Source organism: Bidens hawaiensis, unplaced genomic scaffold, assembly GCF_021521415.1.
Source record: "Bidens hawaiensis isolate Kalapana, Puna unplaced genomic scaffold, B.hawaiensis_p1.1 tig00041627_1, whole genome shotgun sequence".
Taxonomy (NCBI): domain Eukaryota; kingdom Viridiplantae; phylum Streptophyta; class Magnoliopsida; order Asterales; family Asteraceae; genus Bidens; species Bidens hawaiensis.
The window spans coordinates 45,374-70,268 of record NW_027505723.1 but is presented as its reverse complement, the minus strand read 5'-3'; the positions used below and the strand labels follow the sequence as shown (position 1 = coordinate 70,268).

General features: G+C 32.8%; 2 protein-coding genes and 1 pseudogene across 4 annotated transcripts in view; 1 reads left to right on the top strand and 2 right to left on the bottom strand.

The window, feature by feature from the left end:
- LOC143614985 (beta-glucosidase 18-like) overlaps positions 1–10,144 on the top strand; it is a 67,622-nt gene extending 57,478 nt beyond the window's left edge. The window contains exons 1-12 of one of the 3 annotated variants that reach the window (XR_013150390.1): positions 6,227–6,404; positions 6,485–6,551; positions 7,213–7,271; positions 7,367–7,442; positions 7,534–7,608; positions 7,681–7,768; positions 7,855–8,111; positions 8,191–8,302; positions 9,047–9,299; positions 9,383–9,450; positions 9,587–9,695; positions 9,943–10,117. Coding sequence is in view for 2 of the 3 variants with exons in the window: in XM_077088254.1 (XP_076944369.1) it covers positions 6,234–6,404; positions 6,485–6,551; positions 7,213–7,271; positions 7,367–7,442; positions 7,534–7,608; positions 7,681–7,768; positions 7,855–8,111; positions 8,191–8,302; positions 9,047–9,299; positions 9,383–9,485; positions 9,587–9,695; positions 9,943–10,135 (1,563 nt within the window). In the remaining variant the exon portion in view is untranslated. Of the gene's footprint in view, positions 1–6,226; positions 6,405–6,484; positions 6,552–7,212; positions 7,272–7,366; positions 7,443–7,533; positions 7,609–7,680; positions 7,769–7,854; positions 8,112–8,190; positions 8,303–9,046; positions 9,300–9,382; positions 9,486–9,586; positions 9,696–9,942 lie in introns of those variants that run through there. The other 2 variants (XM_077088254.1, XM_077088255.1) reach the window with 2 other exon arrangements.
- Positions 10,145–13,275: 3,131 nt separating this feature from the next.
- Positions 13,276–15,066, bottom strand: LOC143614982 (uncharacterized). The gene is made up of 4 exons (XM_077088252.1): positions 14,523–15,066; positions 13,957–14,103; positions 13,664–13,876; positions 13,276–13,472 (listed from the first exon to the last, which is right to left on the bottom strand). The coding sequence occupies exons 1-4, from the start codon at positions 14,550–14,552 to the stop codon at positions 13,281–13,283; spliced, it is 582 nt and encodes a 193-aa protein (XP_076944367.1). The 5' UTR covers positions 14,553–15,066; the 3' UTR covers positions 13,276–13,280.
- Positions 15,067–21,824: 6,758 nt separating this feature from the next.
- LOC143614980 (putative 2' cyclic ADP-D-ribose synthase BdTIR) lies at positions 21,825–23,910 on the bottom strand (annotated as a pseudogene).
- Between the last annotated feature and the right edge of the window lie 985 nt (positions 23,911–24,895).

Genomic DNA, 24,895 nt, shown 5'->3' with positions numbered 1-24,895 from the left:
AAAAACACATCAAAACCATATAACATAAGCCCAATCATCATCAAAGTGTAAAACATAAACCAAAAATATTTGAGAAATAAACCATATTCTCTTTTATGATTGATATAAAGCAAAAGTAATAGAAGAAAATTAAATCAGTGGTTATGTTCGAACTATCCTTAATTAAATGGAATATATATTCATTCCAAAAGGCCAGAAATAGAAAATTTTAAAAGTTACAAGAAATAAACACTATCAAAAACAAAGAAAAACCTAAGATAATAAAGTTTCATTCATACCACAATAACGTTACATACATCATATATGTACATGTGAGAAACCTAAAAGCCCGTAACTAATGGGTTGGGCCATAAATGTATGTGCTTATAGCACTCGGTCACTCCCCCTCATACATTTAATATTACACACTACCCACGTTATACTATGGTAATGTGACTCGATTCTTCTTGACCGATATTAACTAATACAACAGGATTAGCTATTGAATTATATATAAATGCAACAATATTATAAAATATAATAATCCTATTGTTTTATGTCGGTGCATTTAAAAGAACATATGTTGAGATTAGACTTTAATCCAAAAGAATCCACTTTATACTTGTTTAATTTTATTAACTTTAACTATTATAAACTTTGAAGTTAATTGATATAATTCGTTGGTGGAACAATGACTAGTTCAATGGGTTTAGCTAATCATAATAATAAACAAAAACAAATCAGTTCCAGTAGCAAAACACATGTTCCTAATATTCAAGAAAGAAAATTAAATAAAGATAAAAACCGAATGTTTTATGAACCAAAGGATGATTCTCCTCAAAACTTGCTTCAAAATTTCTCTCTTCGAACGACCAGTAATCCGCCTCTAATCAATAATAATTTCTTTCTTTCTCTAACTCTTTCCGTAGCCGTCCCTTCTCTTACGTCGTAAGTAATCTGCCCTTTTATTTAATTTCTAGTCGACCTAAGTGCCTCATCTCCTTTGCTTTCCTTGCTAGATCCATCACAGCCCAACCATCAGCCCATAAGTTATTTATACTTAACCGACTTTCCAATTTGTAGCCCAAGAAATAGTCTAAGAGTAACCCTTATAATATTGAGCCAACTATACTCCAAATCTTGCAAAATTTGCTGCATATGACTTTTATCTATTTCTGTCATTATTCCACCAACGAATTATATCAATCCACTTCAAAGTTTATAATAGCTAAAGTTAATAAAATTAAACATGTATAAAGTGTATTCTTTTGAATTAAAGTATAGTCTCAACATATGTTCTTTTAAATGCATAGATATAAAAGAATTAGAATTACTATATTTTATAATATTGTTGCATTTATATATAATTTAATAGCTAATCCTGCAGTATTAGTTAATATCAGTCAAGAAGAATAGAGTCAACACTATCTAATCGTATAACGTTGGTAATGCACAATTTAAACTGTACGAGGGGGAGTGAACTGTACGAGGGGGAGTGATCGGGTGTTTTAAACACATACATTTATGGCCCAACCCATTAGTTACGGGCTTTTTAGGTTTCTCATTATACATGTACATATATGATGTATGTAACGTTATTGTGGTATGAATGAAACTTCATTCTCTTCGGTTTTTCTTTGTTTTTTATAGTATTTATTTCTTGTAACTTTCAAAATTTTCTATTTCTGGCCTTCTGGATTGAATATATATTCCATTTAATTAAGGATAGTCCTCACATAACCACTGGTTTAGCTTTCTTATATTACTTTTGCTTTATATCAATCATAAAAGAGAATATGATTTATTTGTCAAATATTTTTGGTTTACGTTTTACACTTTGATGAAGACTGGGCTTTTGTTATATGGTTTTGATGTGTTTTTAAACAATTACTAAACCAAATAGAATTAAATTGCATTGTTGATTACTTCTTCATATCTTATACCCGTCTTTTGGTACAAACATGTGAGAGAATGATTTTGATTTAATAGTATATGTAGATAGATAGGTAGATATATCCAAAATTATTTCATCTTTCTATTCTAATTTTTGATGTTTAATCACAAAGATTCAAAGAATTAGTAGTTCGATATTACTAAAAACTATATATTTTATTACATTAACTATATGTGTGTGTGTAATCAAATAATTGTAAGAAAATATTTTCATAATAGATATATTAAAATCTTATGGTCTGGTCCGGTCCAACTTTAAACATGTTTGAAAACTTTGAAGCCATAAAACAAACTATTCGTTACGGTTAAAAAACTTTAAAACTTATTGACCGAAAGTTAACTAAAAAATCAATCCAGAAATCAAACCACTAACCGGGTTGGACAGTTTCACAGTTTAAACTAAACCATGAACACCCGTGGCTAAGAGTTCTCAATAACCTAATAAGTTATCGTTGAGACCAACAACCATATGGCCTTATACTTTTAATAGGGTCCGATAATTTTTATACAAGATACACACACTCACACGATACGGCGGCAATTTACAACACGACACTTGTATTTGGTTTATTCATTTATCCTCCCAGCAGCTTGATGTCATTCCTATGAGCCTTGTACGACTAGTTATGTACGGTGTGATTATTTGATGGGAGTAAGACTTGAAGATCCAAAATGAAGTCATAACCCAAAATCATACTTTACATCTTGTACCAAAAAACCGGAATAAGAAATGAAGAAGTAATCAAAAATGCTTTTTTATTTTTATTTGGTTTAGTAATTGTAGAAAAACACATCAAAACCATATAACAAGAGCCCAATCTTCACCAAAGTGTAAAACGTAAATCCAAAATATTTGAAAAATAAACCATAATCTCTTTTATGATTGATATAAAGCAGAAGTAATAGAATGAAACTAAACCAGTGGTTATGTTCGGACTATCCTTAATTAAATTGAATATATATTCAATCCTGAAGGCTAGAAATATAAAATTGCCATAAATAGAAAATTTTGAAAGTTACAAGAAATAAACACTATCAAAAACAAAGAAAAACCGGAGAGAGTAAAGTTTCATTCGTACCACAATAACTTTACTTACTTCTTATATGTACATGTATAATGAGAAACGTAAAAGCGCGTAATTAATGAGATGGGCCATAAATGTATGTGTTTATAACACTCGGTCACTCCCCCTCATTCATTTTATATTACGAACTACCAATGTTATACGATTGGGTAATGTTGAATCGATTCTTCTTGGCCTGTATTAACTAATACAGCAGGTTTAGCTATTGAATTATATATAAATGCAACAATATTATAAAATATAATAACTCTAATAGTTTTATATCAGTAAATTTAAAAGAACATTGTTGAGATTATACTTTGATTCAAAAGAATCCACTTTATACATGTTTACTTTTATTAACTTTAACTATTATAAACTTTGAAGTTAATTAACTGATATAATTCGTTGGTGGAATAACGACAGAAACAGATAAAAGTCATATGCACCAAATTATGCCCTTAAGATTTGGAGTATAGTTGTCTCAGTATTATAAGGGTTACACTTAGGTTATCTCTTGGGCTACAAATTGGAAAGTCTGCTAAGTATAAATAACTTTATGGGCTGATGGTTGGGCTGTGATGGATCGAGTTAGCAAGGAAAGCAAAGGAGATGAGGCACCTAGGTCGGCTAGGAATTAAATAAAAGGGCAGATTACTTATGACGTAAGAGATGGGATGGCTACAGAAGGAGTTAGAGAAAGGAAGAAATTATTATTGATTAGAGGCGGATTACTGGTCGTTCGAAGAGAGTAATTTTGAAGCAAGCTTTGAGATGAAACATTCTTTGGTTCCTAAAACATTCGGTTTTCATCTTTATTTTATTTTATTTTCTCTAACATTGTGAACATGAGTTTTGCTTCTGGAATTGATTTGTTTTTGTTTATTATTATGCGTAGCTAAACCCGTTGAACTACCTAGGTTTTGTGAATTAACGATGTGTTGAGGATTGTTTTGGGTGTTTAACGAGCCTTTGAGCCTTTGATTGATTTTCTATTGTCAAGTTCATATTTTGTGATTTTATTCTATGGTTGCTTCTGTGTTTGATTAGTTTTGATCTTAGTGAACCCCGTGTGATCTTATCTTACATGAATTAGTTTCATGTTTAGTCTGGGGTTGTGCATATTTACTAATTACTTGGTGTTTTCGGTTGTTGTGGTAGATATAGCCAAAGGGTTTGTGAGGTTGAAGTTGCTTAGATCGTTCATCCCCTTTTAGTTGGACCAAGACATTAGGGAATGATTTTAGTAATGAAGAAAGATGGGGTATTTTAGGTGATCGTACGGTCTTTTATCACACTTTAAAGAAAGATGATAAATTTCAAAATTTGGTGAATGTATGACCTTGCTCGTGTAATGGTAGAAACTATAAAGCATACCACCTTTTATTTTGTTTATCAAATATTGTAGTTAGCGTTGGTTTTACCGATTGCAACCGCAACGGTTAAAATATGTTTTCTAAAACGAAACCTATCAATACGGGTTTGCGTAGGCAAATGGATAATGAGTATTTGAATAAAGCCTTTAATTTGTGCATTCGAAAATGAAATGTTCGATAAAGTAAAAGAAAAGAGTATAATTTCTCGATTTCAAGCTTTCAAAAATCGAATAGGAGAAATTTGCACATTTATCGTGTTTCTATTTTTGTTTCGTTTACATAGTGTTAAATATGTTAAAAAAAATTAAACGTTAATCCTGAAATTTATAAATATGGTTGTGTCATCTCTATAGATATGGTTAACTTTTTTACTTTAATCGTATTTACATTTATAAGTTGTGAAAAGAGTTTAACAAAGTCATTAACTCACTAAAATTGGATTGAAATTAAGAAAAAAGTATTCACAACCCCCATCACCCTTCTAGTTTTCTATAGTCTAAAAATGCTTGGTATACCTGTTGAACTTTAACCACTTGGTTGTCTTGAAACTCATACTTGACACGCTACCACTTTTGGCTCATGGTTTATATATACTTTTATTAATTGGTGTTTGGAAAATTGTATTCGTAAACCGTTCATTTAAACTATTAACGAACCAGTATATACCAACGCGCACACATTCATTTTCTTGATGAACAGACACAAACTAGAAAATCATGTTCGTATATTCAATTTACTTTCTGTGAATTAAATATTTAATGTTGGTTGATGTTATACTATGTTAGCTAGGTGGGCAAGCAAAGACACTTATGTTTGTTCACGTAAGCCCAGAGTTAGATGTTGGTACACTTAAGTTTGTTTAAAGGTCACTATTGTTGAACTTATTGTTGCACGAGTTACTAAAGAGAGTTCAGATGTCAAAAGACCTCAAAGAACAGGTCCCAAAACACATGTATCCCGCGAGTGGATATATCGATTGTAACGGATTTGGGAGTTAATAGGATACGTTCCGCATCACCAAACAATCATAACAAGTCCATACAAACGTAAATTAAAAAAAAACTAAAGTTTAACTACAATTTATACCTAACCACATCATACGAGAACAATATATATTAATAACCACATCATACGAGAACAATATATATTAATAATAATATAAAAAATGTGTATTGGGTTTTATTAATCCTAACTATCATCCTTTGGTTGTTTGCCGGCCCCAACTAATAAATTGGCGGCTGATGATCCCATCTTTTAACGTATTTGTTCCCAACAGCCCGCGACTAACGGAATCCTAACGCTCGTACGCCTTAACGAAAATTTTTTATTCCCTAACATGGATAAAACTTTTATTGACCGATTTATTATAAGCAGAAACCATTCTAAACATGTACTTATCTCATAAATCATTGCGAATAACCTTATTTTTAACACCAAAAATAAATATATGTTATATGTATAAAAAAGTTTGTGCCCCCGAACCTTATGTGCCCCGGCCAATGGTGCGGCTCGCACACCCTCCGAGCCTTCGCTGCTCAAATGGTGGTGGTGACGGTGTTCAGTTTGAGTTTTCCGGCAAACAATGTGACTTTTCTAGCAAAAACGTTTTTCCGGCTAAATACAAGTAACGGTGTTAGCATTTCGTTAGCCGCAGAGCATTGGGAAGAAATATGTTAAAAGATGAGATCGTCAGCAATCAATTCGTTAATTGAGATCGACAGCGATCAAAATATAATAAAAACAAATATAACTATTAAAAATATTAAAAATAACCCGCTTAATATTCTCAACAATTCTATTATTTTAACAACAAACCATTACAAACATTAATACAATATTTTATCAACAAAGCTATTTTAAAATGGAGTTAAAGTCACTACCACTTTCTCTCTTATTTATCATATCAACTTGCTTTTCAAATCTTGAAGCTTCCATTAATGGTGATGGATCAAGATTCAGTGAACAACACCCACTCAAAAGATCCGATTTCCCACCTGGGTTTTTATTCGGAGCCTCCACTTCTGCTTATCAAGTAATCTTTAACATTTTTCCATTATTATTTTTTCTTATTTTGATCTAATTTTGACTCACAACACATGTCCTGTGTTGCAGGTTGAAGGTGCATATCTTGAAGATGGAAAGTCACTTACTAATTGGGATGAGTTTTGTCATTCCAAAGGTTAGTCATTTGTTTTATTTCAGGGGAGGGGTGTGCATAAAACCGAAAAAACATATCCGAAATCGAAAAAACAAATGAAACAAAGACAGTTTGTTTGTTTGTTTTTTTGTAAAAATTGTACTTGCGTCTCGGTTTTCGTTCTGTATGTAATAAAAGCTGAAATGAACCGAACAGTAATTATAATATTTTATTTTCTATTTTACGTAATTTATAAGAATTTAATAAATATTAACCAGGCCCGGCCGACCATCATAAAAATTACTTTTTTAGTGTTATTCATATGTGAAAATCCTGATCATAAATTATTTTCTTGGTGCCCATCATTAAAGATTCCTGAGTCTGTCACGGTATGTAACTTAAATATTTTAGCCCATATCTATAATAATCAATTATATATTAATTAACAAAATGATTTAGGCCAAAATTCACTATTTTGGGCCAAAATTTTATATTTGTCCAAAAATTTCAAGCTCAAATGGCTAAACTGAACCCAAACCGAAAACCGAAACTGAACAGTTTTTAAACATTCAAAAATTGAAGTTTTGGTTTTTGTTCGGTTTTAGCCCAAAACCGACCCAAACCGAACTGTGCTCACTATTTTGTTGTTTCTGTTCATTAATTTGTAAGTAAAATGTTTTGTAAGAATTCTTGCTATTGTCAGGGTGTGGAGAAAATGGTGACAATGGAGATATTGCAGATAATCATTACCACCTGCTCATGGTATATTATACTTGATCCTCCATTATTATAACTCATAAAAAGTTTGTTTGTTTGTTTTTTTGTTTTTTATTTAATATAATGTAGATTTTATACAGAAAGATATTGAGATTGTGCATTCACTTGGCATACAAGCGTATCGGTTTTCGATTTCTTGGGCTAGAGTTCTTCCAAGTAAACTTTTTTATTCATCGTTTATTTCTTCAACTAGTTTTAATGTTCACTGATTATTTAAATAATGTTTTATTCGTCATAATTCTTTTAGGAGGAAGATTCGGTGAAGTTAATCCTTTAGGGATAATATTCTACAACAAGATCATTGATAATCTTGTACTAAAAGGTGAATCTTTATGCATATTTGTCATTATATTTAAAAATTAAGACATCTTGATTAATAACGCGAAGCTTACAGGAATCGAGCCGTTCGTGACAATTCACCATGAAGATTTCCCTCAAGAATTCGAAGATCGATACGAATCTTGGCTCGATCCACAAATGCAGTATGTTTAACCGACCATTTTACATTTTTACCCTTAATCCAACTAATCATTTGTTAATCATGTAATTATTAACGTCTTTCTTGCAGGGACGAATTCGTACATTTTGCAGAAACTTGTTTCAAAAGTTTTGGAGACCGCGTAAAATACTGGATCACAATAAACGAACCGAATTTGGTATCAGAATTTGCTTATGAAAAAGGGGAGTATCCACCTAACCGTTGTTCTCAACCGTTTGGCAACTGTTCAGCTGGCAATTCTGATATTGAGCCTCTTTTTGCTATGCATAATATGTTATTGGCTCATGGGAAGGCTGCAAAGCTTTATCATGAACAATATCAGGCAAGTTGTTGACTTTTAGTTGAAATTTTATGCATTTTTGTATAAAGAAAAACATTTGAATTTGGATATGTTTGTGCAGTCAGAACAAGGTGGATTGATTGGACTCGTTGCACACTGTTTCATGTATGAACCGATTACAGATAGTGAGTTGGATCGCAAAGCTGCCGAGAGGGCCTTAATCTTTAATATTGGATGGTAATTTTCTCTAGTGGACTAATTGCATACAAATAGTAACATTTGACTGCGTTGACATTTATTGGCTTAGCCTCTTAGGTAATTAGTATGCAAACTTTGCAGAATGGTGCGTAAATTACTAACATGACACGAACGTAGCACGGATTTCACGGGTTCGGGTTTAGTATAAACGGGTTGGGGATGAACCAAGTGAACGTGTTTAGCTAAACGGGGTATGTTCGTGTCAATACGTCAGGTTTGCGGGGTGACCCTTTAATCCATTTGTTTTTTATTTTATTTTTGTAAATGTGTTTTATGTCATAAGTTACATTTTTGGGGTATTTATTGCCAAATTTTGAAACTTAAAAGAGAAAATGACCTAAGATTTTGTAAGTTGAATGTAATTGTTGTATATGCATTTGCATTTTTTGTTGTAAAATTGTTATTTTAAAGTATTAATACGTGAAAAGAATATATAAAAAAATCGGGTTAAACGGGCTGTGCTTGTGTCAGCTGATGAATATTCATGTCATGTCATATGTCTGACTCGATTCTTGAGTTAGTCATGTTTGGGTTGGACCAGCCAACCCGCAAGCATGACCCGTATATCACCCCCTATGAGTGGCCGTATACACCAAATTCATAATAAGGCAAGATTGATTATAAAAGGTTCAAACTTTTTATTCAAACAGGTCATTAATGCAACTAACCCGCAGCTCATTTACCAAAATGAAATTTTGGTTCTTTATTTTTTGATCCAAACAGGACATTCGATCCGCCTATATTTGGTGATTACCCTCAAGAAATGCGTGAATGTCATGGAAACGAGCTACCAAGATTCTCCCAAGAAGAAAAAGATTTTATGAAGAACAGTACTGATTTCATTGCAATTAACCATTATTCATCTTTATATGCCAAAGATTGCACTAATTCTAGCTGCTTAGAAACCTATAATCGCGCGATTAAAGGCTTTGTTGAAACTACTGGAGAGCGTAACGGTGTGCCAATCGGTGATCCGGTATGATCTTATGTTATATGCTTTTTTACTATAATTAATATTAAAAAGTTAAGAATAGCAAACCAATGATTTTGTACTTACAGACATCAATGCCGAGGTTTTTTGTGGTTCCGAGAGGCATGGAAGAGATTGTTAATTATGTCAAGACTAGGTACAATAACACACCCATGTTTGTTACCGAAAATGGTAATTTTTATCGTTTAAACGCACGTTTATTGGTTATTATATTGTTTATATCTATATAATTATATTATTAATATTGTGACTAATATATGAGTTTTTGGTAGGCTATTCGTCACCGAATGTGGATAATGCTCAAGTTGAAGAGATTTTGAATGATGTCAAGAGAATTGAATTCCATCAAGCATACCTCGCTTCTTTAGTTAAAGCGATAAGGTGAGTTTTGTGTGCTTTGACTTTAAACTTTAAAGTCATACAGACTAATTTTTATCTTGAAAATTGATGATAAAGTCATAAAGTCAGCCCAAATTTACCTTGACTATGAGTTTAAGATGGAAAACTATGCCTAGAAACGTTGTATTGTTACGTTTGAAACGCTATATGTGTCAATTATGTACTTGAAAGTTAGTCAATTTGACCATGAAAGTCTAAAGAATGCTGACTTTTTTTTTTGAAATGACAGGAATGGAGCGGATGTTCGTGGCTATTTTGTGTGGTCGTTGATGGACAATTACGAATGGCTGCATGGGTACAATGTAAGATTCGGGTTATACTATGTTGACCGTCAAACATTTGACCGAATACCCAAATTGTCGGCAAGATGGTATCAAGATTTCCTGAGAAACAACAGCCTGATTGATATTTACGATCTTTGATTTGCACATACCATTGTAGTCTAGTGTATTATCTTTTTTATATAAACATCTGCAAACAGTATGTAATTTTTTTGCAATGAGCTTTTATTTATGCAATTCAAAGAGATGAAGGCATAGAGCTACAAGAAATGTCATCATGTGAAGAACAGTATTCATTTCATTGGAATCAACCATTATTCAGCTATAAATGGCAAAGATTGCACTAATTCTAGCTGCTTTGAAACCGCTAATCACGCTATTAAGACCACCCGTAGTGGCACGTTATGGTGCGCATTTTGGGCTATAACGCCGGGGGCGCCCCCCCCCCCCCCCCAGGCGGCGTTTTGTGTTTTTTTTTCAAGCGTTTTAAGTATAACACACGTTTGGCACCATTTTCAAAATAAACATTACCGTTGAACTAGTCGTTGGAATTAAAAAAAAACTTTTTTAAATATTAACACAAATATACTATAAAAATAACCAAACCTCAATTTTTTTACACACTTCTACTAATTCTCTATAAAACACTCATATATATATTAAAGAACACTAACCAAAATGTTTCCGTTTAACAACCAAATTCTCGGTTTCGATCAATATGCCCGACAAGGCAACACAAACAATCCCGACCCGAATAATCCACGACCAAACCCATCTACCATCCCGATGCCAACAATCCCTATCCCTCAAACCCCGTATCCGTTTGACCCGCAAATGGCCGCGTACATACACTATCTAGGTTCCGGAGGCCCTAACCCAAATACGGTGCCCGGTTTCCAAAACCCAACCACAAACATGATGGCCGGTTCGGGTTCCCAACCCGATGACGAGACGGTGCCGGAGACACAAATCAACCCGGAGCCACAACCCGTCCCGGAGACTCGTGGCGGTTCGAGCTAAAGTGGACGTGGGAGAAAACACGTAAAGAAACCCACCGGCGAAGCTATGGCTAAAAAGAACACTATATCGTGGACTACCGACGAGTGTGACCTAGTTGCTCATGCTTGGTGCGCGATATCGGAAGATCCCAAGTGCGGTAAGTTTTTAAAAAATATATATATTTTTTTTAATTTCGAACAAACATTGAACTTGTAATATTTTTATTATTTTAGCGAACTATCAATCATCGAGCACATTTGGAACTGAATTAAAGATTTGTTCCACGAACTTGGTGAGGGCTCGTGTCGGGAAAAAGATTCGGTCATGAAATGGACCGATATAAACACCAAATGCACAGCTTACCATACGGCTCACTCTCGGATGACTTGAACGTGGCGTAGCGGTGTCTCTGATGCGGAAATCATAGAAAGGGCATTGACAGAGTATCAACGGAACTCGGGGAACTTCTATTACTTTGGCTGTTGGAAAAATCACCAGAGGTTTCACCATAAATGGGGCCTGGTTATGGAGGCCGACACCGAAAGTGTTAGGCCTAACAAAATGTCTAAAACGTCATCTTCGGTTGATCCAGAAACGCCAAGTTCCGACGCTTGAAACTTCAACTTAAGCGATAACGAAGACTGGAATCCCTATGCGGATGTTGCCGAGATCCATCGACTGGGTAGAATAAGCAAGGGAAGGGGGAAAGGGATCGCGTCATCGTCGACAACGGGTTCGAATGCCGAAATGGAAAGTCATTTCAAAGAAATGAACATTTGACTCAAAGGTATACAAGAACTTGGAGTTCAACGTCTTCAAGTAAATATGGACGCCGTCGAGGTACTCAAAAGGAATGAATTGAACCACGACATCGAGGTTTTAACAAAAGAGTTATCCGAAGACGACCCGAGAGTCCAATCTCTAAAAGCAATTCGACAAGCGAAATTTTTTGAAAAATAAAACATTTAGTCTTATTATTATTGTTGTATTTTTTTAATTTAATGTATTTTTTATTTCAATGTAGTTTTTATTTGTGAGTTTACTGTATTTTTTTTAATTTTAATGTAGTTTTTTAATATTATATTTAATTATTTAATGAATTATTATATTAAAAAGCAAAAAAAATTAATAGCGACTGGGCGCCACGTACGTGGCGCATAACGCCCAGAGGTGAAAAGTTATGACTACACCTTCTCTTTGCAAAAAAACTATAACTCTGACATGACATCACATGACGCATAACGTCTAGAGGTGAAAAGTTATGACTACACATGGTATAAATGTTTTGTAGAAACTGTACGAGAACATGACATTGTGCCATTAGGTGATCGAGTATGAAATTATGTTTCATGTTTTATTGATGATTATATTGTTTATATACCTTGTTCCTTTAGTTAAAGCCATAAGGTGAGTTTTGTATGCTTTGAATTCAAACAGTCTATTTTTTTGGCTTGAAAATTGGTGTTGAAGTCATAAAGTCCAAATTTACCTTGACTAATATGACTTATGATGGAAAAGTACACATACAATGATAGATACTAGGTATGGTTACGTTTCAACTGTATTATAGTGTCAATTATGTATTTGACAAGTAGTCAATTTCCAAAAGAAGATTTAACCTTTTGTTTGTTGAAATGACAATAACGGAGCTGATGTTCATGGCTATTTTATATGGTCGTTGATGGACAACTACAAATGGATACACGGGCACAACATAAGATTCGAGTTGCATTATGTGACCCTCAAACATTTTACCGAATTCCCTAACTGTCAGCAAAATGGTATCAAAATTTCTTCAAAACACTACTAGAAAATAAGTCATTTTTCTACGACGAATTTCGTTGGAAATTTGTTGGAAAACCCACTTTCTCACAATTTTCCAACAAAAAAAGTTTGTGGAAAAAACACATGCTTGAAAATCATTTTCCAACAACTTTTCTTACAAAGTTACTACAAAAGTATGTTGTTGCAAACTTCCTACAACTTTCATACAAAAGCTATTTTTTGATTTGCAACACAGTTTCCAACAAATTCCCAACGAATAGTTGCATTTATTTCTTTTTATTTCCAACAAAAACTAAATTTAAACAAAATAAAATAAAATATTAAATTCCAAAATGCATAAAAATTCAAGAAATGACCTGAAGCATGTAGAAAAAGATCATAACACACCTGGTATATGCAGAAATTTTCAAAAAGAATCTAAAACACGTAGAAAAGGTTCCAATATAGTATGCTTTACAAACCAAACACACTTTGATAAAGATAAAGGATAACTAAACTACAATTAAGTACCGGGACTATTTAATTTCCTCATAATGTCTTCTATTTGTTTTTGCATTCGTTGCTCCCTTTCTTCACGCACGACCCGCTCAAGTTGCTCCCTTTCTTCACGATCAACCTTCTCCCGTTCCAATTGTTGCAATCGATTTTCCAACTCTTGTCGTTCCTTTTCAAATCGAGTTTTAATGTCTTGGACCTAAACATTTGTTAAAACATATATAATTAAAACATAATACATACCTAAAAAACACGAACATTTGGCATTGTGAGCAAGTTAAACCAAACCAAAACCGACATAAACGAACCAAACTTCTAAATTGCTACATAACTTTTTGATAATGATGATGGTGATCATAATAGTGACACTAATAATAATAACAACGATACCTCTTGTGACTGTTGGGCATCAAGATATGATTTAGACCCGCAAGTAGTAGATGGTTTTCCGCCCACTACGAAATGTGGATCAGAAGATCCTATCCCAAACATCCGACCAACACGATTCTTGGGCTGCACACTTTCCCATACCTCAAGATCATCCGTTAGATGCTGACTGGGGTCCGAGTCATACAACCTTGCAAGTTTTTTCTTGTACGCTACCTGCAATTTTATGAAAACATTATTATTATTACACTAAAAGTTAATAGGATAATTATATATAAACAATAAAGATAACTTACATATGATTTTCTTGATCGTTCCGTACAAAACTCTAAATCCTTCAGGTCATTAACATCAATATCCCGAGCTGATAGTCTTTCTTTGCACTCCTTGGTGGCGTGGGTATCAACAAAGACAAAACTGAAGCCATTTTTTCCGCTTTTTTCCTACATTACAAAATAGAGTAATTATGAAATACAAAACACATACATGATGACATTATGATATGATAATGGCTGCCATTTCATCTACTTCTAATAGTTGTTTTATTTAAAATGTGACAAGTTTTGTAAGTAACCAACTGAAATAAAGATAAAATGTTAGTTATGATTTGGGCCCTGACTGCATATTAACAGTGTCTTTCAAATAAACGCAGTCAAAGTTACCATGAACTCAGTATAAGTATAACTGATATATGTTACATCATGAGTTTTACGCAAAGAAACCCCTACTAAAATTTGTAAATAAAAAAATTCAGATTATAAGAAACAAATAATCACATTGAATGAAAACCTCAAAAAGAGATTGAACTCGATTTTTCACAAGTAACTAAAATTAAGATAAGAACCACAATTTAAAAATATACCAGATTGATACGACGCTCATCAAATCCCATCCCATGGACCCGCCTGTATGACGGGGTAGATAACCCTCTTCCTTGTCCTTGCGGTTGTTTTTCCCGACTTTAGACTTTTTTAGCCATTCAGGGGTGTTCCAATACTATTTTCAACAGGAATATATGTATACTTAATAGAATATTGAAATAATTTTTAAAATAAAACAATAATGTATTAACTTGTATACCTTACACATTTCTTTCCATGTTTCAAGAGGCACAACACTGGGTGGATATTTGCAAGTGATTTTGAAATTTTCTTCATCATCCTTAATAACATGACCATCCATCTTGGCTTTTTTCTTTTGATTGTATTCTCCACTCACCCATGATGTTTCTATAACGACCCTTTAGCACATTAATAAATCCTTCATATATGCTTCCATCATCTTGCGGATCCCATCTCCACATGGTCTGTAAAAATAAAAAGTAAAAGTTAAAAATACAAAATTAAAATAAAATATCATAAGATATATAAATAAATTATTTGTTTTAGTACCCTAAAGCAACCAAACATACTATCCAATACATCTTTTGGGACCTTTCTAAATTAATCCAATCAATTAACAGTTAAAATGAACAAACATCAAAATTAACCTAAAATACCTTTGGTAAAGCAGAAGTGGTCGGAAAACACAGATTACTCCGGCGAATGACGACTTGGTAAATGGAGAGTGTTCTGATTTCGTAGAAAGGGGCTTGGAATGATCGATTTGGAACGGGATTACTATTTCAAAAAAAATAATAAGTAATAATTTTTTTCATTTTTTTTATAACTAGGGTGTTATAAAGAATATATACTATTATATTGATAATGTTTTCCAACAATTTTCAACAAAAGTAATAAATATAATTAATAAATATATTTTTTTGTTACAATTTTGTTGGAAAGTTGCAACAATTTTCTAACAAAAAAACATATTGTTAGTATTTTATTGATGATTCGTTTGAAATCTGTTGGAATTACTTGTTGTAGGAAATTTCCATAGGAAGTTGTAACAGTTTTCCAACAAAAACACATGATGTTAGTATTTTGTTGATGGTTCGTTTGAAATCCGTTGGAATTCATTGTTGTAGGAAATTTTTGTTGAAAAATGACTTGTTTTCTAGTAGTGAAAACAATACCCTTGTTGAAGTTTATGATAATCAATTTGCATATATCGTTACTTAAATTTTGTTATGAATTTTTTGTATAAACATTTACAAATAGCATGTAAAATTTTGCAATGACCTTTTTTCTAACAATTCAAAGGCATGAAAGCATATAGTTACAACTTGTGAATATTTGCAACTAATTTACGTGTACCAGCCTTAAAAAAGCGACGTTATTGGCAACAAAAAACGCCGTAAGTAGTATCAATATTAGTTTCCACAAACGGTTTTAGTTCACGGTTTCCACAGGTCGACCAACATTCTTCTCATTGTCTGACTCAATTAAGCTTTCTCTTACCAACTTGGTTGCATACGTTACCATATGTAACCAATTCAAGTAGGGTTTTATTCTTTTTCTACCCGCCAAGTGTTCAGTATTTTAATATTATTTACCCAAATTTCATCAAAAGTCATACAGTCATCCTAGATTTACCTTTGACAAATATGACGTTAAGTTAGAAACTTAGAAAAGTACACACAGACGTTATATTGTTACGTTTCAACCGTTATAAACTTATAACACTACTTCTGTTTTTGTACTTGACATTTTGACAAGTAGTCAATTTGACCAAGAAAGTCAAAAGAAGCTTTGACATATTTTTGGGTTGAAATACAGTCATGGTATAAGAATTGTATATTTGATATATTGAATAATTACAAAGTGACAAATACAAGATTAATATAGACAATATAATGAAAGGAAAGAGGCTAATTCTATGGAGCCAAATTAACGGATCACAATCATTGCAATTGCAATCATACACATTCTTAATATACATGTAGCTGAGAATTAGGAACTGATGATGCAATATTCTTGTGATTTGGTTATCATTTGGTGGCATTCCTTATACATGGAGCTGATGTTCATGCTTAATTTGTATGATTCGTTGATCAACAACTACAAATAGATACATGGGTACAATGTAGCATTTGGGTTATACTGTGTTGACCGTCAAACTTTTGACCGAATACCCAAATTGTTAGCAAGATGGTATCAAGATTTATTGGAAAATAACAGACTGATTGATATTTTATGATCTTTAATTTGTAGATATCATTACTTAAATTTGTTATAATATGTTACGCGTCTAAAAGTATTCATATAAACATATACAAAAATGATCTGCAAGGAGCTTTTATTAAAACAATCCAAGACATGAAGGAATAGAGTTAAAGAAAATGAAAATATGTGCAACTAATTTACACTTCCAAGGGCATTATTGTCAATAAATAACAAAAAAATCGTCACAAGTAAGGTCGATATTAGTTCCCACAAGCAGGTTTTAATGCACGGGCAACATTCTTTTCGTTGTTGATCTCAATCAAGCTTTCTTGAACCAACTCGGTTGCATATCTTACCACATCCGCCCAATTCCTGTAAATTTTGGTTAAGAGAGTGTCAAAACTTAAAACTTTCGAAAAAACGAAAAACAAATAAATAAAGTGAATATATAAACAAATATTTACCCTTTGGTAGTGTCGAATGCAAGTCCTACGGTTTGTTTAGCATCTTCAATCGCTTTACTAAATCTTCTAATCTCTGAATGAGAATATAATTTATTATCTGTGACAAGAAGCTCAGAGGGCTTCACGTCACAAAAAATAGGAATAACTTTTTTCCTCGTCTCCATCATTAAAGCAAGTTCGTGAAGACAAAAATATGATTCACGATAACGAGGTGAAAAGACAGCCACACCACCCAATTATTGCATTATCAATATGCTCAAAAAGTTTATCACCCGGTTTCATGTTCTTGTTGTCAAGAAATGACGGGATTCTTGACAACACGAGTTGGTGGTAGAGCAAAGAGGCAATTGATCTTTTGGTATCGATCCCACGATGGTTTATGAAAACATCACATGCGGGTTGAACCGCTCGTTGGGCCTTTTGTAATGCTATTTGGCGTTTGATGGTGTTTAACATGGCTGCACGTTGCATGGTTTCTGTTTTAGGAAAGTGAAAGCAAAATCTTAAATGTTTTTGTTTTAGCTTAGGTTGGAGTTTTAAGGTTGTACATGTTGAAGGTTTGTATTTATAGATGACATGGGATTGAATGAGAATGTCTTGTTTTGGAATTATTAGAATAGAAGTCAACATGCATGACCAAATTAGTAAAAAAAGTTGCACCTTACAATTGTATTATAACATGTTGTGAATGGACCGATTCAAAGATGCAACACTTAATACCCTCTAAACTTAATTGGTGGGAGAAGTTGAATATATGTGTTACTTTTTGTATATTACATAAATATATATTAAAAAAACATAAAAAACGAGTATCAGATATCAAATAACGTAAAAGGAAGCTGTCCTGTCACTTGGACCATGCTTGCCTCCGTCCTTGGTTGAACGCTAATCAAGATACATTCAAGGAATCACGCACCAACAATGTAATAATATACGATCGAAAACTTGTATCTATTTATTATAAGTGTGGTTTTCATACATGTATATTTTTAAGAAATTTTTAGTACATATACATTTTTAAAAAATGTTTAGTTATGTTCAATAAAAAAGATTAAAGTAGTTTGAATCAATCAATGTTAAGGCATAAGAATACATGCATTGACAGCAGACAAAGTGATAAAGGACATGACACGAACGTAACACGAAATCCACGGGTTTGAGTTCACTATAATAGGTTCAGGCAGTGAACACAATTAGCTAAGCGGGGTGTGTTCGTGTCAACCAGTCGGGTATGCGGAGTTACCCTTTAATCCACTTATTCTAATTTATTTTTGTAAATATGCTTTATGTCAAAAGTTATTTTTGTTGGATACGTTAGCGATGAGCTGGTGAAACGTTGACAGACTCATAGAAGATTTTTAACAGTCGTTAAGTACAAATCTAGTTTTCTGTTACAAACTCAGCGGAAATGCCAATCACTTCCGGGATTTGTACCACTGCCATACACAAACAATTCAAGAGTTCTTCGAGCCTGTTAACCCATTGGAGAACCGGTTATGACTGACTTTATGTGCATGCATGCTTCGTCAGTTATGTTTGGATCCAGATACATATATAATCGGTTTGAGTTGTTTTTATTTTCTAGTTTGTATTATAATGATTTTAGAGATCGTGTAATCTCATACAAATGTTTATTTGACTCTTTGTAATAAACATGTTTACTACAAGAGTAAAAATGTATGTCTGTAAAAGGTTTTAACGTATTCGCTTGTGGGTGTCGGTATTGTTTGAAAATCTTTCCTGTCTGTATGATATTAACCTATAGTACAATAGTTTTGTATAAATACCCGGATTGTATTTCTTGATTAAGCTGCAGACCTCAAGTCTAGTTTAACCTTGATAAAACTACGGTTGTTTGTAAAAATATATTTGTATTTATATGACGTTTGAAATAGCATGCTTGGCCTAATATGTCCTAGCACGTTTGTGAGTTTCTCCAGGTAAGTAAACTGGTCCAATGGTTGATTGAGATTTGTACGAATTACTTTTCTTAGGCAAGAAACTCACTACTAGTAATATCCCATTTCCACTTACTACATGCCTGTCAAAATTTATGTTTTTACTAACATTACTTTGTATAGAAGTAACGTCATTTATTATGTAAAATCTTATTATGAACACAGTAATTTTTCAAAGTTGAAGATTATAACCTCGACTAGGTCTTAGCTATCGTAATTATATATTGAAACAACTTAAACGTAACCCCTACCTTAATACGATCACCCGAGAATAAGAATAATAAGAAAAGAGCAGCAACTCATCGGTAGGGCTTCGATTATTAGACACTTTTAACTTTTTTTTCCTTTCAAATTGCTTGATGCAATTGTAAGTCATTTATGTAGAAATTTGAAGACGGTGAGTTAGTTTGATAGATGACTGTATGTTTGACTGCTTGGCGTACTATATATTTTGTTAAATTTCATATAGTGGTTGTTGTTGCTGTAGAAATAATATAACGATGAAGGAATAAGTTTAGAAATCTAGTTTGTATAAAGTTAAGTTAATCATTGTTTTTCTCAACTTATACATTTGTATATTTGGATTTGAAAGTTTTTTGCTAATATATATTTTTATTGTTTTTGTGTTGATGTTTTGTAGTGTATAGGCTATCTATGCACGCAGTTTAGTTTTTTATGTTTGTTTACAGTAGGCATAGGGATAGTTTAGAGATTTCATATATAACTAGTGTTCCTTTAACTTATGTATTATGTTTAACACATTAACCTTTTCGCATTATGGTTTTGGTTCCGGTAACGCAAATTTTCATTGGTGGTTTGGAGGTACAAGTTAGACCTTTAACTCCACGACTCCATCGACGGCCTGTCATGCGCGTTAGAAATCTAAACACAAAATATATATTTTGTAAAGGCCCTGGATTTTAGTGCGCTTTAGGCCCCTAGAATGGTTGAGTCGCCTTGCCTGACTTGATATACCCATGTTTGTTACCGAAAATGGTAAAGTTTTATTGTGTTTAACGCGTATTTATTGGTGATTATATTGTTTATATTATTATATTACGATGACTAATGTTTAAGTTTTTGTTTTAGGTTATTCATCATTGAATGTCCAGGATATACAAGTTGAAGAGATTTTGAATAACGTTAAATGAATTGAATTCCATCTAGCATACCTTGATTCTTCGGTTAAAGACATAAATTGAGTTTTGTATGCTTTGACTATTTTTTGGCTTGAAAGTTGGTGTTGAAATCATATAGTCCAAATTTATCTTGACTAATATGACTTTATGATGGAAAACTACACAAAGAATGAAAAGATACTATATATTTTCAACCGTTTAGTGTCAATTATGTATTTTGACAAGTAGTCAACTATATCATTTAAAGTCAAAAGAAGATTAACTTTTGAGAGTTGAAATGACAATAATGGAGCTGATGTTCGTGGCTATTTTATATGGTCATTGATAGTGATTGACAACCATGAATGGATAACAGGGTACAACGTGAGATTCGGGTTGCATTATGTTGACTGCCAATCATTTGACCGAATACCCAAACTGTCAGCTAGATGGTATCAAGATTTCTTGAAAACAATAGCTTGATTGATGTTTTTTATGATCTTTGATTTGCATATATCGTTACTTAAATTTTTTCATGTATTGTTATACGTATAAAAATATTTTTTTACGCGCATTAGAGTCAAATATTTCTTTACGCGTATAAAAATGTATTTTCGATGTTTTGTATGAAGATTTACAAATAGCATGCAAAATTTTGCATTGAGCTTTTTATTCTAACAATTTATAGACACTAAGCACAGAGTTATCAGAATTTGTGAATATGTTGAACTTATTTACAATTAGCAACCTTAAAAAAGGGGAACATTGTCAATAAAAAATGTCGTAAGTGATTTTTAGTACACAGTTTCCATAGGTCGAGCCAACATTCTTCTCATTGTCGATCTCAATCAAGCTTTCTTTACCAACTTGGTTGCATATGTTACCATATCCGCCCAATTTTTGTAAACTTTAGTTATAAATATAAATTATGAAGCTTGTTTTATTTTGTGATTTTTTATTCTCTGTTACCTCCTACTTCATATTAATTAGGAAAAAAATATAATTATTACTAACTAGGATTATCTCACTTAATTTTTTTTGTTTAAAAGAGAGTTAACATTCAAAGAGAAAAACACTAGCAAGAGACTACACACTGAAAACAACATACAACCTAAGAACAAATGACAATAGTTACTCAAACTTGAAACTACACCTAATCAATAGCCTGCATTTTTGATCAATTTGTCACCCACAATAAGCCCAACGTCTTTATGCTTTCAATCATTTTTTGAATGCTAGCTTAAATGTTATTAAAGATCATCTCGTTACATGACCCAACAAATAGGTTGAAAAACCTTCTTTTTAACTTGACGTCTTGAAACAAACATGTGTAGATTCAAGATGTCCTTAACCAAGAAAACGAAAATAGGTAGTATTTTGCATCATTGGCAATAATTGGCCAGACTGCATTTGCCAAACCACAAGAGATGAACAAGTGCTTGGCAGTTTCCTCATGATCCCCACAAATCGAACATGACGAAATAATCTGAATCGAGTAGGGTTTTATTCTTTGTCTTCCGGAAAAGTGTTTGGTATGTTAATATTATATACCCAAATTTTATCAAAAGTCATACAACCATCCTAGATTTACCTTTGACAAATATGATGTCATGTTAGAAACTTAGAAAAGTACACACAGAATGTTATATCGTTATGTTTCAACCGTTATAAACCTATAATGCCACTTCTATATTTGTACTTGACAAGTAGTCAATTTGACCAAGAATGTCAAATGAAGCTTTGACATATTTTTGTGTTGAAAAGACTGTAATGCAGATGATGTTCATGGCAATTTTGAATGGTTTGTTGATCAACAACTACGAATGGATACATGGGTGCAAGGTAGCTAGCATTTGGATTATACTATGTTAACCATCAATCGTTTGATCGAATACCCAAGTTGTCAGCAGGATGGTATCAAAATTTCTTGGAAAATAACAACCTGGATGATATTTATGATATTTGATTTGCAGATATTATTACTTAAAATTAGTTATAATATGTTACGCGTCTAAAAGTATTTGTATATGCACATTATTGTCAAGTGTATTTTCATATAAACATTTACAAAAACATCTAAAATATGCAATGAGCTTTTATTCAAACAATTCAAGACATGAATGAATAGATTACAAGAAATGAAAATATGTGCAACTAATTTACACTTCCAACCTTAAAAAGGGCATTATTGTCAATAAAAAAAACAAAAAATTTGTCATAAGTAAGGTCGATATTAGTTCCCACAAGCAGGTTTTAATACACGATTTCAGCCGGCTGAGCAACATTCTTCTCGTTGTTGATCTCAATCAAGCTTTCTTGAACCAACTCGGTTGCATATGTTACCACATCCGCCCAGTTCCTGTAAATTTTGGTTAAGAGAATGTCAAAACTTAAAACTTTCAAAAAAATAAAAAACAAATAAATAAAGTGAATATATAAACAAATATTTACCCTTTGGTAGTGTCGAATGCAAGTCCTACGGTTTGTTCAGCCTCTTCAATCGCGTTACTAAATCCTCTAATCTCTGAATGAGAATATAGTTTATTATCCGTGACACGAAGCTCAGAAGGCTTCACGTCACAAAAAATAGGAATAACTTTTTTTCCGACTCCATCATTAAAGCAAGTTCGTGAAGACAAAAATAGGATTCACAATAACGGGGTGAAAAGACCGCCACACCAATCTTGCACCCAATTATTGCATTATCAATATGCTCAAAAAGTTTATCACCCGGTTTCATGTTCTTGTTGTCAAGAAACGACGGGATTCTTGACAACACGAGTTGGTGGTAGAGCAAAGAGGCAATTGATCTTTTGGTATCGATCCCACGATGGTTTATGAAAACATCACACGTGGGTTGAACAGCTCGTTGTGCCTTTTGCAATGCCATTTGGCGCTTGATGGTGTTTAACATGGCTGCACGTTGCATGGTTTCTGTTTTAGGAAAGTGAAAGCAAAATCTTAAATGTTTTTGTTTTAGCTTAGGTTGGAGTTTTAAGGTTGTACATGTTGAAGGTTTGTATTTATAGATGACATGGGATTGAATGAGAATGTCTTGTTTTGGAATTATTAGAATAGAAGTCAACATGCATGACCAAATTAGTAAAAAAAGTTGCACCTTACAATTGTATTATAACATGTTGTGAATGGACCGATTCAAAGATGCAACACTTAATACCCTCTAAACTTAATTGGTGGGAGAAGTTGAATATATGTGTTACTTTTTGTATATTACATAAATATATATTAAAAAAACATAAAAAACGAGTATCAGATATCAAATAACGTAAAAAGAAGTTGTCCTGTCACTTGGACCATGCTTGCCTCCGTCCTTGGTTGAACGCTAATCAAGATACATTCAAAGAATTACGCACCAACAATGTAATAATATACGATCGAAAACTTGTATCTATTTATTATAAGTACGGTTTTCATACATGTATATTTTTAAGAAATTTTTAGTACATATACATTTTTAAAAAATGTTTAGTTATGTTCAATAAAAAAGATTAAAGTAGTTTGAATCAATCAATGTTAAGGCATAAGAATACATGCATTGACAGAAGACAAAGTGATAAAGGACACTTTGAATGTTTTTTCGGTCATGGGAATTTCCAAAGACCCTTCAAATACGTTTTTCAACCATTTTGTGTTCATATACGATGGTAATTAAAACGCTTGTCAAGCTCATGAACATTTTGTTATTATTAACGTCTTTCTTGCATTTTGCAGAAACTTGTTTCAAGATTTTTGGTCACCACGTATAACACAATAAACGAACCATATTGGTAACATGTTATTGGCTAATGGGAAGGCTGCAAAGGTTTATCATGAACAGTTTCAGGTAAGTAATTGCTAATAATTAATTCAAATTGTATTTGTTTTATTTATAAGAAAAAGAGATTTGTTTGTGCAGTCACAACAAGGTGGAATGATAAAACTCGTGGCACACTGTTTCACGCGTGAGTTGAATCACAAAGCTGCCTAGAGGGCCATGATCTTCAATATTGGCTGGTAATATTCAAGAGGATAGTATTCTATTGGTGTCAAGTTTATGACATGACACGAACGTAACACGAAATCCACGGGTTTGAGTTTACTATAAACAGGTTCAGGCAGTGAACACAATTAGCTAAACGGGGTGTGTTCATGTCAACCCGTCGGGCATCGGGTTTGCGGGGTTACCCTTTGATCCACTTATTTTAATTTATTTTTGTAAATCTGCTTTTATGTCAAAAGTTAATTTTGTTGTGTATTTTATGCCAAAATTTAAAACTTGAGAGAGAGAGAGAGAGAGATAACCTTTTGTAATTAGAATGTAATTTCATTTGCATTTTTTTTATAAAGTTGTAAGTTTAAAGTATTAACACGTGAAATGAATACATAAAAAAAGAAATCAGGTTAAACGGGTCGTGTTTATGTCAACCTATGAATATTCTTGTCGTGCTCTAGTCTGTGTCTAACACGATTCTTGCGTTAGTCGTGTGAAGGTTGGATCCGCTAACTCACAAACATGACCCGTTTAACATCCCTACGAGTGGTTGTACGTATACACCAAGTTCATAATAAGAGAAGATTGATTATAAAACGTTAAAACTTTTTTTCAAGCAGGTTATTGTATGCAATTAACACGTAGCTTATTTATTAA